Below are 16,754 nucleotides of genomic sequence, written 5' to 3'. Positions count from 1 at the left end.
TAGCTTAGCTTAGCTGTTGTCAAGTTGCCATGACGAAGCTGCTTTATCTGCCGTTTAAACAGTAACGTTACACATGATAAAAACGTGCACTTACTTTGCTTTTATCCGAATAGTGAAAATAATAATGTAATGTGGGAACATCTGGGGCTAAGGCAATGGCATAAAGTTGAGTAGCTCAGCCTAATAATAACTTGTGTCCATAGGTGCATCCCCACGCATCCCAGCCATCAACATCCTCAACAATAGAGCAGACCCTACAGTTACCCTACAGAGGACACATTTAGTTTTAATGTTTGCGAGTACTGAGACAATAAATAAATATAAATCGTAATAGTATGCTCTTTCTGCGCTTCTGCTTAACAGTGTGTTGTCAGGTGTCTCGAATTCGGAGCGTGTTATGAAACCTTTTTTCCCCAAAAAGTTTTTTTGAAAAAAAAATACAAATCTCTCCGCACCGAATATTCAAATATTCGCTGCTGATTACTACCGAATATCCGGAACCCGAAAAATGGTATTCGGGACAGCCCTAGTATTCTCAGGCTGTGAACAAAGGGGTGGTGAATACCTGCACCATGGTGTTGAACTGCACAGTGTATCTCCGGCGGCCAGCTGTGAAGCGGACGCTGCTCTCCCCAGCTCTCCATGCAGAGTCAATGGTACTGTTGTTTGACGCACTGTAACTGCACCACCGGCCGGAGCGGTCATCAAACCAACGCCAGTTATTCCCGTTGGGTTGCAGATACTAGAAGCAGACAAAAAGAAAACTCATTCATTTGACTAAAGAGGTACACAAAATACCAAACAACTCTGGACAAAAACAAAACGAAATGAATTCTTGAAGCAAGGTTGTTTGAAATAACATTTATTATTATCTTCTTATCTAAATACTTTGAATGTTCAAGTCTTGAATAAAGAGAACGTGCATTAAAAAAGGGTATTTAGCAGAAAAGTACCTCAAAGTACAAACATATTGAATGTATGCATGTTTCCAAATCAATGAAGACATAGTGCATGTTTTTCTAAACCTGTACTTGTAACCTAACAGGTTAGTGTCTAACTTTACAAATGCAATCTGTGCCTGAGGCTTGGTTTTATAAAAAGGTAGACTTTTACCTTGTTCATTTGTTCCCTGCGTTTTGAAGAGACTGCCATCTTCTCATAGAAGTCAATGATCAACAGCACTGGTGTGATCCATCTGCAGAAAAGGGATGTCATTTGATGATTAGTACAAATTAAGGCTCTTCTATAGAATATTCGGTTTATCATTTTCAAGTTCAAATGAGTGTGTGAGGCTGAAGAACTGACTTTGGTGTCTGGATGTCTTTCTGTTCTTTAGCAGCCTGAAGACAGGGCTGTACGACCTCAAGCAGCTTTATCAGCAAGTTAAGAATCCCACTGTTCTCGATCACTCTGGCACCCAACAGCTTCAGCTCCTTCAGAAACAAAAACCAACAAGTGATTGTTAAGGCTGTGTAGATTAACAAGACAATTCTTCTATGAATTACGCTTGAAGGATACCATTTTTAATGGATGCCTTTCTGTTACCTCAAAAAGCAACGTCAGAAGCAGAATTCTTGTTGCAAGCTTGGAGGCTTGTGGCAGTGTGGCCATCTGTCTGGTCCACTCAGAGACCGTCTTTGTGTCACTGGTAGTCAGGGGCTCAGCCGCCTTGATGAGCACATCTGCTGCCTCCCACACCTACACACACACACACACACACACACACACACACACACACACACAATCAGGAACACAGGAATGTTGTGCTTCTATTGCCAATGAGTGATCACAGCATACAGACTGGATCACAAAGTTAGCTCTGCATTCAAGACATTGGCTAAACCAATTACAAATACAGAAACAAAGATACACTGCTTTTCAATCAAATTTCAATTTTATAACAGCTCTCAATTTGATATTTAAGCTAAAGTACTTGGCAGTCTTAATTGCAGACATCCTGTTAACAGGTAGTTAGAAACACTGATACAGATGTTCAGAATGTTCTTATTCAAAATGAATAATGAACGGACTCGGTAGAGCTCAACTTTAAATGCATCTGAACAAAGGAATGTATATATGTACATTAATATTTTGCATCCTGCAAGTCATTGAATCCTAACATGTATATATAGTAATCTCTCTAGAGCAGACTGCAATGTGAACCATCAACTCTCCACTGACCTGGTGGACGACCTGTCCGAGGATGAGATCTCTGTACTCGGGGCCGCTCCTCTTGATGGCCGTCATCAGCAGGTCACAGAGCCGGTACACGGTGTCAGGCAGCTCGTCCAGCAGATGGAAGCAGCCAGGCAGCATGGAATCGGTGAAGGTGTGCAGCTCCTTGGGGTCCAGGGGCTCAGCCTCCATGAAGCGCTCCAGGCAGCGGGCCTCCTCCTCCTCTGCCCGCTCCCTGGCTCTCCTGTCGTCCTCCTCGCGCCGACGTGCTGCCTCCTGAAGAACACAGAAATCATCTCAGCGGCTGCTCAGCTAATCGGCACCATTGTCTTAAGTTTGGGGTTCATTAAGCATCAGACAGTTGAAAGTGAAATGTTTTTGCATGCAATTTGAGAAGTTAGGAGGCCACACCTCAGGAGAGTCGGATCGCTGCTCCATGCTGACCTCTTGTCCAAGTGACATGGCAATGGCCCTCATCATCTGGTCCTCTTCTGACATGGTCATGTCCTAGATGAAACATGGAGAACAATGTCAGTTGCTTGAATTTGACTTGCAAAGTTAATAAGGAGGGAAGTACGTGCTCATTTCTTTTTATGATCTCTTACCCTTACTGCTCCACCAAGAAGTGGAGGAGGGTGAGTGAGTAGGTACTCTGTGGCCTGCTCCATGGTGCTCGTGTTCAGTAGGGCCTCCATGGCATGCTCTCGGGAGAAACCCATATCCATCAGCTAAAAGGCAACGTAAAAAGATGAAGCATTTTGAAATAAAGAGATTTAACAGAGATGAGGTCAGGAGCGAGCGCAGCTATAAAGAAGGGGGTATTATGAGGCTCAAATGATAAGGACTGAAACATGTCATGAACTGAAAGGGGAACTCAGAGAGCATTGCTATCATTATAAGAGGTGTCACAATTTAGATTCTTAATCTACCAGAATGAGATGCTGATTTAAATCAACAGAATCAAAAAGCAGGATTGTCAATCTGCATATCTGACTGGAAAAAAAGCAGCACATTGACAACACAATGCTGCGTAGACATTACATATAAAACACAGTTGTCTAGGAATAAAACCAATGCAGTGTTTCCCCTACCATTGTCTTGGCGGGGCGCTGCGCCCTGCCAACGGAGCCCCGCGCCCCGCCTGAAATTCAAGGTGTTTTTTTTGTGCAACTGAAGTAATCTATCTAGGGTCACTTTTCACATTGAACATGTGCTCTTGTATTAAATAAACTAAACGCCTGTTATTTATCCAATGTGCATGTTTCAGTGTCCACTGCTTTGCGTATTCACATTCTCCCTCCGCTCTGTTTCTGAAGGGCGGGGCTCCGCTCCCCCACACGCGAATGCACACACTCACAATCAGAGACAAGAGCGGAAGAAAGGAGGAGAACAACAAAGTGTAAAAAAGTCAAACAAATCTGCATTATTGCGCCGAGCTCTGCTGTCTGCCCGTTTGTGTCCCCCCCCCCNTAATGACTCCACAAACACGACCAACTCCGACCTTCCCGAACACACCCAGACGACACCCCCCTGATCCACCGTCTTTGCACGACGTCTCCGTGTCTGACACACGTTGTGGACGGTGTAGTCAGTCAACATTAAACACACGACGTATCAACGACTACAAACATCGACGACCTCACCTGACGACGGTAGACGTAAACGAGAACCTATGTGACCTACACGACAACGGACACCAACGCGACGACGACATAGACCAGCAAAGTTCGACGTAACGGACGTCAACGACAACTTGATGGCCTTGGGACGACGACATTGCGTCCGACATCAACACACGGACACCAAACAACACCGTAACGACTTACTCGCAAACGACCTACGAGGTACGGTTCATTCGAATGGCGTCTTCTCCTAGTGGCGTTTACGTCGTCCTCCTCCCCTCACTTTCTTCAACTTCAACCGGGCGACGTCCGCTGTATTACTGGAAAACATCGGTCAATCGTGACATAGGGGGTATGAGACTGGACAACGTCCACCTCGTGGAACGAGGTCCCTCTCGTCCTGAAGAACCTTCTTTACAAAGTACCCACACCCCCTGTACTGCAACCCCGTCACCCCCCCAAAACGTCGTCCAATAACGATACCTACTCCCTTGTGAACGTTAAACCCAGTTGGTCTTCGACTCCCAAACCCTAACCGGCAAGTTTTGGGTGGACTTCGTCACCGTCCCTGTCTCCTAAATTCTCACCTCCCGACCACGACTCTACGAAAGTCCCCGGTCACCCCATTTTTTCTCGGCCCGCGTCGCACGAACTCCCCGTTACCTCCGTCCCGGCTCCGTCACTCTCGTCCTCCCCTCCACCCGCCTTTCCGCACCCGTCCCCTCTTCAGTCAGACCCAATACCTGAGGTACTGAGACCACTAGGAAGTGAAAGATGCCGCGTGTACTCTTCCTGTGTTACCAATCAAAGAACAATACGACAGTACAGTTCAGTACATTTTATCCGTCGTAAATGTTAAATTGGGATCTCCCAGTGGAGAGAGACAAACTTCCTCTGTCTCCTAGGAGTAGAGAAGTACTACATTCGCCACATGAGACGAGGCCCCTATCTCTCAGAGACACCCCTTATCAGACTAACTAATTCTTCGCGGTCGCAGGGTGACCCTCCTTACCGCCGTGACGGGAGGCTGACACCTTTCGGTCGTATCTGCATAAAAGGATCAAATCACATCTTGTTAAATATCTTCTATGTGTATAATAAAATAAAAGACCGCGATGAAAAACACCTGATTTTTCGTTAAATAAGTATTGAGTGAAACTTTCTTGACCAGCCTCACGAGTGTTTGTTGACCAGTCAACAAGGTCAGATAACTTCTTATCTCTAATCATTTATTAATAAAAAGTTTTTGGTCTTTGTAAAGTCTCGCTTCTCTTCTCACACTCTAATTTTATACCTATAGTTGTATGAACACTTACTCAAACCTTTCTAAAGCACTCAGAAAGACCGTCACCGAGATTCGAGGGAGTTGTTTACAGAGAGAAAGAGATGTAGTTCTTGTTTCAAGAGGAGATGGGATGTCTGTTTTACGTTAGTCTGTCGAACTATTTTCTGTATGTTACTTATAAAAATTCTTCGTACGTATGACAATATTATTGTAAGCCTCGCCGGATGGTACATAGACGATATAGGAAGACGACGGGTAGGGAAGCCACAGTTTAAATTGTACACAGGTAAGAACAACCATACCCAAAGGTTGACCGTAAGGTGGAAAACAGGGTGACGGGACTGTGGACCCCGCTCCTGTTACTATTTAGTTGTACATATCTCCAAATCAAAATTTTGGTACCACGATATCCTGATATGTAATTAAGTCGTGTATACGATCCCCAACGAAAAATGGACCTCGTACGAGTCAAACTATGACTACACTTTGAAAGAGTCTGAAGACTGGGCCTCGAATGGAAACGTAGAAATTGAGATAGATTGATACGGGTACGGGTACTCGGACCTTCCCAAAAGGAGGGTAATCGACCTTTGCCTGGACGACCACACATTGCCATTCTTCGAGCCCAAATCGTGTAGTACTACGTGTTTTTATGGCGAATCTGGTATGGCATGTAGGGACTTTTATACATTACACTACGTAATAAATAATTAGTTGATGCTAGTAAATTCGTAAAATATAGTGTGTCTTTGTGTAGGTCTACATACATAAAGTACAACTGTGCATGTGACACCCAACTAACCAGTTATCGCGTTTGTTATTCAATCGTATATCTATAAAACCATTTTTTATACACTTGATTCGGATTACGTTGTAATATCAAGGATTAGATTGAGTCAGATGGGTGATAAGACTTTTGACTCTTTACATCAAACGACTAATACGGAATAAAGGTAACCGGTAGAGATATATTTGTATGTTTTACATCTTTTCCGAAAGTCGCATGTTTATGTCTTGATATACGGAGGGGTACACAAAATGTGATAAGTCTTTCCTGACTAACGTGAATTACAGAACCTCGGCAACAGTCTGATTCCGTAAAACTGTTGTCAAAGAGCTCATAGCCCGTGATGATGTCACAAAAATAGAACGTGCCTAACTGTACAACCTTATTAAATATACGTTTGTGTATAATACATCTTTACCGCCCACGCTAAATTCTCTGTAATGGGACCTTCTCTTAATACAAGACATGATCTGCCATACCGGGTAGGAACATCTCATTTTACTTTTGTTCGTGTCCTCCATACGTCTGTGTTTCTTTTCTCTTGATTGTACAATCGTAACTTCTAAAAAAGGTTCATTCATATTACTTATTATTGAAAGTAGATTATTGTACGTGCTGAGATATTTATAGAGTACAAATTTCTAATTTGTGGACCGCATCAAAGTTGGTTTGTCAGTTTCACAAAAAGTTTATTCATCAACCATCAGTGAGATAGTAAGACGGTCGCATACGGTCGTTTCATATTAAGAAAATTAAGTTGAGAGTAAGAAGGACGATGGGACTCGTTCAGCGGTGGTTGTCCCATTGCCAGTGTCAGAACGTCGCTCCCGAACGCCCCGAATCAAAGCCCCCGTAAATCTCAGTTCGTAAAATCTCAATTCACTGTCGTCTCGCCCTCCACAACCCCATATTCAGCCGGACGGGACATCCCAATAGAACCCGACGACCTCCTCTACATCCGTGCGAAGAACCGTCTCCCCCGTCGCGGTCGCCCTCCCACCCTCCGTCCTTTCCTCTCTACCACACTACAAACCCCCTATACTCGCATACTCTGTCCCCAACTCCCGCAAACAACACGTCGATTTCTGTCGACCCCTAATCTTGCCGCGACAAGCGTTATTCCATAGGTCACGCACAAACCACACTCTTACTCGGACACAGAACTTCCACGCCAGACAACAAACCCCCCTACACCTAAACCGTGACTTTTCGACAAACACCACACCACACACTCCGACCGTTCCGTAGACGAAACCCGAACACGAACGCCTCTGCCCCCCGGCGGACTGGTGCTCTAACCTGACAACTACCCGTCCCGACCCGAACGTTGTATGTCCACGGACAGACGACGTCCTTCTCTACGAGTTGGTCTACAACTCTGTCCACCTGGACACCCCCGACGTCTGGAGAGTAGTTCCCCGTAGGGTCGGACAAAATATCTCTCTCCAACGACCTACGCACACCTAACCCGACTCGGTCATTGAACTCGGAACACCTCTCCACCTCGGTCACCACGACGCAACTCTTTCGAAAGACATCGACACAAAAAGAGCATTAACGTGTCGTCTGACTTCCGTACCCTCCGACCCTCCCACTACCTGATTCACTTGACCTTCCCGAGGAAAGGACCCTCGCGACGTATCGCGGACCTGTCATATCCGACAGGTTGACAACGTGTCCTACTCCTCACCACCTGTTTCAACGTCCCAGTTGATACCTTGACACTGATCATGCATGAAGGTTTGTGAAGGTGACTCGATCCTCTGTCTTAACGTAAGACCGACTATATCGTCATCGACCTTCACAGAACAACGAGAACGAACGACCGACGCGACGACGACGACGACGTCAATTATACACATGTAAGGACAACATTTCCACCGTCTCCGAACCCACCCCCAGCGCGACTCCCTTTATGACTACCCAGTTTTCCGGTCGTCAGCACCGTGACTCGTACACAGACCGCTCCCCACCCGGACTCAGAACAACGACCTGGACCCCGCGTACTCGTGTCCGTAAACTCGTCAAAACCGACTTGTTCTCAGAGCTACGAACCTAGACCTGACCCTGCGCTAACCTCGGTTAAATGTCGACCTCCGACTCTATCATGGAAACGAGACAACCGAGTCTTAGTAGACTTACAGGGTGTCAACCCGTTACAACCCTGACCTAGTGGACTTCAGCCACATCTCCCGCCCGTCCAGGACCTAAATGATCAGCACATTTTCTTAATAAACGACTTCCATGACTTGTTCACCAGACCTATGTACTAAGACAGGACCTATCACGCGTCCTCGTCCATGAACCCGGAGGTAGTATCCGGACTCACCGAACATGACACCTGACCACTATTAACTGACCCGGCCAGACCCTCTCGGAGTGAGAAAGGAACGACCCACTTCTGAACCGACCACTAGTGGTCGTCCGCAGACCTGTCCCTGCACTCATTCAGACTTTCCACGGTACCCCCTGGACCGGGACGCTGTTTAACTCCCCCGGACTAGACCTAGATAGAGTTCACCGACCTCGAGGTTGACTCTATAATCCGGGAGTGTAATTACGGTCGCACTACGACCCTCCCGGACCCCGGTCTGTTTACGAAGCCGGACGACGACTGCTAGTACGACGAACGACAACACACTCCGTCTTACTCTGCATTTGACCCCCCGCAAACCAACACCCTGTGTGTGTCACGACGTATAGCCGAACCTACGTCAGACTTCAGACGACGAGTTGACAACGAAACTCTTCTTAGTCTCTGTTGAAGGCCAACGACTCCTGCCCCGACGAACAACGACGACGAGGACTTAGACTTACGACATAGTCTCGGAAAACTACATTAGAGAGGCGAACCAACAACAACATCGTTCTTAACAAAACGACTGTGCGACAACGACGATTGACAACAACCCGGTTGTCTCGAACGACGACGACGAGATAAACGACAACCTCAACGTGACAACGACGAGTACAACGGCAACGACTTCGACCGGAAGACCAACATCGACAACACAAATTATATCGGACGACAACGTCTTACGCTACAAAAATCACAACAACAACAACAATGATGCAACAGCCTGCGCTACAACAGCAAGTAATGGCAACCCAAGCTGCTGCATTGCCTCAACAGCAGGCTGCCATTGATCAACAGCAGCAGCTACACCTACAACAGACAATGCACTTACAGCAACAGCAGCTGGTGCAGCAACAGCAGCAGCAACAGCAACAGCAGCAACAGCAACAGCAGCAGCAACAACAACAACAACAACAACAACAACAAAAACCACAACAGCAGATGTTTATGGGTTCTGTGGCTTCAAATCCTGATCACAGCCAAATGCTGCCTGTGCCAATTAGTCAACAGTTTCTTCAACAACAGGCCCAGCTAAATGTTAGCCCGATACCACAACAGCAGATTCCACAACAAACACAAATCCCTGCTGAGTTGTCACACCAGCATATACAGCAGCAACACACTGAGCAGCAACAAGAAGCGGTTAAAGCGACGGACACACCGCAGAAACAACAGCAGTTTTCCCTGACGAAGCAGTCCTCTTTACAGATGTCAGAGTCAGAGGTTTCTACAGGAGAGACAAGTTTCACAGAAGACACATGCAGCTACTTTACGAATTTCCCCCCTTCCTCTGAATCCTCTCTGCCGCCTCTCAATCTGAGCTCTGATGCACCCGTACCCACACTCTCCCTCACGATGACACCATCTCCCGCTCAGCCTTCCTCCGTGGCTGAGTCAGACAGTGAAGGCCCCCCCAAAATTGAATTTGTGGACAACCGCATAAAGACCCTGGATGAGAAGCTGAGGAACTTGTTGTATCAGGAGTACAGCAGCGGGGCGGCGCCGGCCTCTGGACCTACATCAGCTGCCTCCACGTCAGCAGCAGGAGACGAGTCATCTGAGCCACTGTCTCGCCACTACTCTTTCCCCCAACCTGCCTCCTCCTCAAATACTTCTCCTCACTCCTCATCCTCTTCTACCTCCTCTACAACCTCCCGTTCCTCATCCACCTCCCCTGACCGAGAGAGGGGTTGCAGAGGAGAAATACCTTCCTCAGAAGCAGTTTATTTTGCAGAGAAAGGCCCAGTGGAGCACCAGCCTGGTCCATCTCTCCCCTCCACCTCCGCCTCCTCCACCCCGCCTGCCTCTCTCCTTCCTCCCAATCATGATGAGTCTGTTGGGCGCCAGCGTCCACCCGTACCAGGAGAACCAACCATTCTTGTGAGTGATACATTTTGCGAACATTCTCTATCAAATTTGTCTTCGCTATACTAAATGTACATTATTTTATTTAGTAAATGTCAGTGTATTGCTGTCTAAAGCTGTTTGTTACATTTGTTGTTTTGACATGTTTGTGTGTCTCTCCGTTTTGAACGTCTCAACTCCATGCAGCCACTCTTAATTGTCTTAACTGTTCTAGGCTGTACGCCCACACTCTGACACCAGTACCACTGGAGACGCATCGTGGCCCCCCAATCAGCACCCGATCCCCCTCCGGCATGGACAGCAGAAGCACAATGCAGGAGGTGGATATTTTGGCCTAAACCTGACATGTCCTAGTATCAGAAATCCTGTTAGCAAGAAATCCTGGACTCGCAAATTCAAAAACTGGGCGTGCAAACTGCGCCACTCCGCCAGCTTGTTCAAGAAGCCCAGAGTCCAGCAAGGTAGCGTCCTCTCAGGGAGCGAGAGAGAGAGTGAGAATGGGATGTTGGGACATGGTCGTAACTCTAATATCTAGTACTAGTTTTAACATAGTAAAATAACTTTTTTAACCAACAGGAATTAATTACTGTTAATGTTAATGTTGATAGCTAAATAATCCTGTTTTTTTATATTTTAATGTGACAATAGACAATCCATGTAATGTTAGTGTTGACATCACTACATGCATTATTGTTTTGTTTCCCTTCTTTTCTAAATTTATTTTTGCTTAATTTTATTTTCTTGGCAATCTTTAATTTTGCATGGGTTGCTTACCCTGGGGCGAGAACAGACGAGAGTAGAGGAGGGTGGAAGATTGGCACAGTGTAGGAAGAGGTTGGCTCTGGAGTAAAACCCAGCTGTGCCTGTGCCGTGACATCTCCCTTCATATTTCTGCCACGAGTCTGCAAGCACAGCCAGCAGCAACCATCTCACCTCCACCTGCTGGCTCAGTGTAGACAGCACCGGGCAACTCACCTCATTACACATATAAGAAAGATGCTTAGTTGCTAAACTGATATTGTGTCATCAGTTTACATTTAGAAAATGTGTCGCCTTCTGTGTCAGCTCCTACAGTAGCATGTCTCCATGAGACTATGCTATATTCTGTAGTGGTAGTAGGCCATAATTCCATTTGCATTAACTATAAATATGCAGATTAAAGTTATTATTTCCAGGCCATATTGTGCACATTTCCCAGGGATTATAAGGTTGTCTTATACATGGGTAGGCATTGCTCCCAGCTGTAACAGCTGTCACGCTGACAATTATTTCAGCCGTCCTGCATGTGTTTTTGTTTATATGTTTAATATGATAAGCAATAGCGTAGCGCCTTTTCTGAAAGTGCACATGCATGAGCACATGTTATGTTCCGCACAGCTGACTAATAATGGACCGTTGCCTGTAAGTAACACTAAAATAAGGGGTCAACCGATAGTCATCTGGGATATCAAGCATTTAGAAGAATAGTTATTTTTCAAATAAAGAAAATGAAAATAAATCCACTACATTGGCTCTGGTGCAGCTAATCCAGACTAAAGCTGCAAGTAAATCAGTGTTTTATACAATGCTGCAGATATTGCTGGAGTTGAAATCAGCAACAGAATCACAACCGAAGTTGCAAAAACAAGGTTATTGGTCTCCTTGATGAATAATCAGCCTTGTCTCGCCCCTGAAAAAAACAAATCAGTTGACCCCTAATTTGTATCAGGCTGCATACCTATAAATGTTGATTTTAAATTATGCAGTTATTATCCATGTTTACACTTTGCACATGTAGTAATCCCAAATATCAAAAACACTGAACAATATCACTGGAATAGAGCACAGAGCTGGAATGTGATATTGGGCTCTGTTGTCTGATATATGAGTGGGAATATGGTGAGTCAGTGAGAATGAGTGAGTGGATGTGTGGGTGGGTGGGGGTAAACTGTTGTAAACATTCAAATGCCATTTCACTATGTGTTATTTTTATGAAATGCCTACTATAATTTTTCTTAATGACACAAGCATTTACCACCCCTCCCCACACGCCCATTACACATTCTTAAGATTTATTTTCTTTCATCTACAAAAATGTATTATCCAGTTTTTTGTTTATATTTTACCAAATTACATTCACAGAACTCATATGTTACACATTTCATAAAACTGCATGCAAGTCATGTTAGTCGCAGAGTTAATGATGTGTGACACTGAAGGGTGATTTTTAACACTGTGCCTCTGTGTTCATGTCCCACGTCTATCTGTGTGCATCTGTATGTCTCATGTCGGGTACATTTTTTTGTGTTTGTTGCGTTCGTTCCTCATCATTTTTTGTTCTCTTCATACCCATGTCTCTGTGGTTTTGCCCCTGTCGGTCCTTGTCTCCCATTTTTTGTTTTTCATCCCTGTCTCTTTATCAGAAGGACGTTCCAGCAGTCAGGCACTTAGAGAGGAGAAGGAGGCGCCACCCCTAAATCCACCTCATGCACGCAAAGGACGATTTCAGGTAGGAGCAACAGAACAGATTTAATCTTTGCCACTCATCAGTCTGAACCTTCATTGCAGCTCGGACAGGAAGCTAATATCTCCCACATCCTCTGCCATCAGGTGACACCCGTTCCCCTGTCCTCTCCCCCGAAGGCTGCGCCATCAGCTCATGGGAGCACGCACAGGAAAGTGGGACGCTTCTCTGTCAGCCAGGCCGAGACCAGGAAAGCGGACAGGAACACTGACAGCTCCCCGGTGTCTCCCGACCTGGAGAGGGAGAGGAGGAGATCTCGAGCAAAGGAGGGAGAGAGAGATGAGCATAAGAGGACCCCAGCAATGGCTCACCTGCCTCGAGGTCATGGGCACAGCCACTCCCCCCTGGCCAGCAGCGATGACGATGATGATGATAATGAGTGTGAGATGGTGGATGAAGACCTGAGAAAAGAACTACACACGCTCAGAGAGAAGTAAGCCAAAGAGGGCAAAGCTTAACCTCCATTTTGCTATATTTCCATTTATGGTTGTTTCTTGTCTATATAACAAGTGTTTTTACCCTTAAATACTCTTTTGTTTTGCATTTTCAGTTCATGTTCTTTTCTCAAACCTTGAAACTCTTACTATATTCCTATTCTGTTTGTCTCTCTTTCTTTACAGGCACATCAAAGAGGTGGTGTGCCTTCAGTCCCAGCAGAACAGAGAGCTGCAGGAGCTGTACCAACAGCTTCGTTCCCTCAAAGACCAAAGGCAGAGTCTGCCTGCCTCCCTGTCCCGCATCCCTTCTCTTCCCTCGGGACCCCCTGTCCTCTCTCCTCGTAGGCCCAGGCCAGCCAAAATCAAGCTCCGACCGCGGCCTCACTCTCACATGGATAACAACGGAGTCACACACTCTGGTACACACTTTTATAGATGATGTTTCTCCCGCTTTCTCTTTTTTCTGTTACTGCTTGATCTCTGTGTGACTGTTCTATATATCTCCCGTCTAGGGATTCAGCAGTCAAGTAGTTTCTCAGGTGGTGAACAGACTAGGCTGCCCCTTTACTGCAACACAGAGCACTGCACTTCATTGCCTGCCAAACGAGGTGCAGTCTCTCAGTGATAAATCAAGACAACACAGAAATTAAACAGAACAATTATGATACATGCCCTAATTTTTCCACAGATCACAGCCCTCTTAGAAAAAGCACATTCACAGATGAACTGCACAAACTTGTTGATGATTGGACGAAGGAGACGATGGGCCCCGCCCAGCCCAAACCTTCACTTAATCAAATCAAACAGATTCAGCAGGTGCAGGAGTTGGGAGGCTGGAGCCAGCCGACAGAGGTAGGAATACTCACTATAGAAAAAAATATTTGTTTGGGATTGTTTTATGGATATCATGATTGCACTGTGAATTATTTTCCATACAGGAGGCTCCCCCTGGTTGGTTTCCAGTGACACCGCTGAATCCCCTGGCATCCCCGACCCCTGCCGGCCTGCCCGGGGCAACCCCTCCTCACTACACCGCTGGAGGAAGCCTCTCCACCTTGCACTCTCTGGGACCATCACCACAATCGCACATGGCCACAGTGCCACCGATGCAACAAAGTTTACACCTCCATCAGTCTCTCCCCCTACAGCAGGCGACCTATCAGCAGTCTACACTCTGCCAGCAGCCCGGGATGCAAACTCCCACACAGTCCCAGTCTCTACCAGAGACAAAGCCCATCACCCAGCTGCCCCAATCTACACCTCAAAGCCAACCGCTGCTGCCTTCCCAAATGCCCACATCTCCAGTGTCCACGGCTGCACCCCCACTGCCTGGCAGTGGCTCCGCTGCACCAGCAGATAGCACTACTGCTACTGGGGGGAAGTTATGCTCCTATTCCTCACCCTCCTCAACCTCTTCCTCCTCTTGCTCTACTGCTGCTCTACCTTCCAGTGCCAAAATTCACCCAACACCCCCAACCTCTACTCTTCCTCTGGGACAGAAATGAAACCAGTGTGAGGTTAATATGAAGGTGCAAGAGATGGAAACGTGACGTGGATCAGGATGTAAAGCAGATCTATTTGAATTGTTAGTTGTGGCTGTGTATGAGAGAATAGTGACTGCAATGATTATATGGATTCCAGTGTATCTGGATGAGATGGGGCGTGAATGTGAGACGTGATAGATTATAACATGTACAGACAGAGGGCAACATGGAACACAACAGCTGTGTTTATGAATCATGGTATGTTTGGGTGTTGAGATGTATACATTCTTAAATGTATGAGCGTGTGTGTTTTATGAGTGTGGTTGAGTGTTTATGGATTATCCAAGTACATATCCCTTATGTCCTTTTACACAAATTAACATTCATGTTTGTTTTAAAACCAACTCAGTTGAACTCTTCCTAAGCAGAGGTAGAACATATTTGACACTGTGTTTGAATTTGTCTTTGCTTACAGTGAAAGGACTATCAATCTTAAAAGTGCAATTAGTAATGGTCATCTAAATTGATCAGCATGTATTGTATGAATTTTTCTGTAAGGCATAACATATTTTTGTAGTAGCACATGATGAAAACCGGATGCAGATAGGATCTTCTCATGATTATTACATAAAACTGCAGACCTACAGCACAAGGTGATACAATTGAGCAACAAAAGAAAACGAATAGCATGTTATACCGTAAAGCATGGTAAAGTGATCTGGCTACCATCGTTACCATAGTGCTGCCAATATAGTGTTGCAGTGTTGTTCAAACGTACAGCATGTGCTTCATTTGTATTATTTAATGTTCAGCAGTTGTACCATAGAAACACTCTAACTTACTATGAGTGATGTGATGGCAAATTGAAGTATGCCATGTATGTTCAGTGGAGACCTGGGTACACTCAGCCCAAGACTGCATGACCTTATAACTAACATGACTTGCCAGAATGCAAAGTGCGTGCACTTGCTTTATATTCGTGAAGCTACCATTTGCAGCTTACTGTGATCATACAAGCAAGTACATTTGCTTTCCTATTTGACATTTTTGCTTTCGGTTAGAGCTCATATCAAAGTATATCATGGTGTCATGCTGAGGAGAAAGATAAAACTGCCAAGTTATTATAGATCGGGGAGTCCATGTGTTATTCCCATATTGCCTTTTAAAATTACTGCATTTTTTTTGTGGGTGTGTGAGTGTATATTATTTCTTTGTGACAAAGCTTGGTGAAAGTCTTTTGGTATATATTTCATTATGAATTTCATCCCTGTTTCTTTTCATTGAAAGTAGCCCCTAAAAATATCACTGTACCCAACTAAAAATGTTTACTATGCCTATGCTTTGGGCTTTTAACAAAACAAGTGAGAGGTTAGACCAAATACTGGTCGCAAGCTTGATGTCCAACATCGTTGTCACATCCTCACTTGCATATTTTGTAATTTTGTTTGGCGTCGGATAAATCCCTTGTTTCAGTTGTAAACAATTGAGGCTTTGACCATAGGATGTCAGTGTGAATGTATCATTCAGAAGCTGAACTGTGGGCCATAATTGTGCTTTTTTACGCACACTGCAAAATGTCCCATTCCTCTATTTCTGCACCCTTTATTTGTAGATGTAGAGATACAGAGTAATATATCAGCAGTTAATATATTACTGTACATTTTATTGGGTTATCAGTGCTCCATACAAGCATTTGACCATGAATGGTCTGGAAATAATACACGTTTGGGTATAATTAGTAGCCTGTAGTCAAAGCAACATTTCTGTTTTAATAATTATCGAGATATTGCTTGCCAATGAAAACAGGAGATCTTACCGGTTGTTAAAGATTGCTGAAGTGAGTCAAAGATAATAAAACATAAATGGTTAAGAAGGAGTAGCTTGTGCTAAATGGTATGGTTGTTCAGAAACTGCATACACTAGAATATATTGATTTTCAAGACATCCCAAACCGTCACAGAGATGTAGTTTATTCTTAGTGAAGGGGAGATAATGTGCTGTCATGTCTGATACTAACATGTTGGCTGCAAGCTACAGCTTAATTATCATGATTCATGATGTAGAGCTGACTTTGTCCTTGAAGTGTTACCAAAATGTTATCTAAAAGATAAAGATTATTTTTGTATTTTGAAATGGGGTTGTACAAATTGTAAAATTGTGTTCTCATCATTATACATATAAGGTTATTTGAAACTAGAAAAAAACACTGGTTTTCATCTATGTTTACATGGGACTCCCC

The 16,754-nt window shown here is 45.0% G+C and overlaps 2 protein-coding genes across 5 annotated transcripts in view; one reads left to right on the top strand and one right to left on the bottom strand.

The window, feature by feature from the left end:
• The window catches only part of LOC104956931 (E3 ubiquitin-protein ligase HUWE1-like), a 26,347-nt gene extending 18,746 nt beyond the window's left edge, over window positions 1–7,601 (bottom strand). Inside the window, exons 1-9 of the mRNA XM_010784511.1 lie at window positions 7,560–7,601; window positions 7,169–7,393; window positions 2,781–2,903; window positions 2,587–2,682; window positions 2,182–2,451; window positions 1,546–1,698; window positions 1,306–1,433; window positions 1,114–1,195; window positions 566–742 (exon numbers count right to left, since the gene is read on the bottom strand). Of these exons, the coding sequence (XP_010782813.1) occupies window positions 566–742; window positions 1,114–1,195; window positions 1,306–1,433; window positions 1,546–1,698; window positions 2,182–2,451; window positions 2,587–2,682; window positions 2,781–2,903; window positions 7,169–7,393; window positions 7,560–7,601 (1,296 nt within the window). The remainder of the gene's footprint in view (window positions 1–565; window positions 743–1,113; window positions 1,196–1,305; window positions 1,434–1,545; window positions 1,699–2,181; window positions 2,452–2,586; window positions 2,683–2,780; window positions 2,904–7,168; window positions 7,394–7,559) is intronic.
• A 1,336-nt stretch (window positions 7,602–8,937) lies between these two features.
• Window positions 8,938–16,372, top strand: LOC104956849 (serine/threonine-protein kinase WNK3-like). Of its 4 annotated transcripts, none has more exons than XM_010784405.1 (8): window positions 8,938–10,106; window positions 10,306–10,411; window positions 12,497–12,579; window positions 12,681–13,027; window positions 13,215–13,450; window positions 13,544–13,639; window positions 13,720–13,883; window positions 13,970–16,372. In XM_010784405.1, the coding sequence occupies exons 1-8, from the start codon at window positions 8,940–8,942 to the stop codon at window positions 14,534–14,536; spliced, it is 2,766 nt and encodes a 921-aa protein (XP_010782707.1). In that variant the 5' UTR covers window positions 8,938–8,939; the 3' UTR covers window positions 14,537–16,372. The 4 variants fall into 4 exon arrangements, with proteins under 4 accessions (XP_010782707.1, XP_010782706.1, XP_010782703.1 ...); XM_010784404.1 differs by having other exon boundaries at window positions 12,494–12,579; XM_010784401.1 differs by having other exon boundaries at window positions 10,306–10,552; window positions 12,494–12,579.
• The last annotated feature ends 382 nt before the right edge of the window (window positions 16,373–16,754 follow it).

This window comes from Notothenia coriiceps, unplaced genomic scaffold (assembly GCF_000735185.1).
Source record: "Notothenia coriiceps isolate Sejong01 unplaced genomic scaffold, NC01 NC01_scaffold00026421, whole genome shotgun sequence".
In the NCBI taxonomy this organism is placed as follows: Eukaryota; Metazoa; Chordata; class Actinopteri; order Perciformes; family Nototheniidae; genus Notothenia; species Notothenia coriiceps.
The sequence above is the reverse complement of the archived record's forward strand: the minus strand, read 5'-3'. Positions and strand labels throughout refer to the sequence as shown.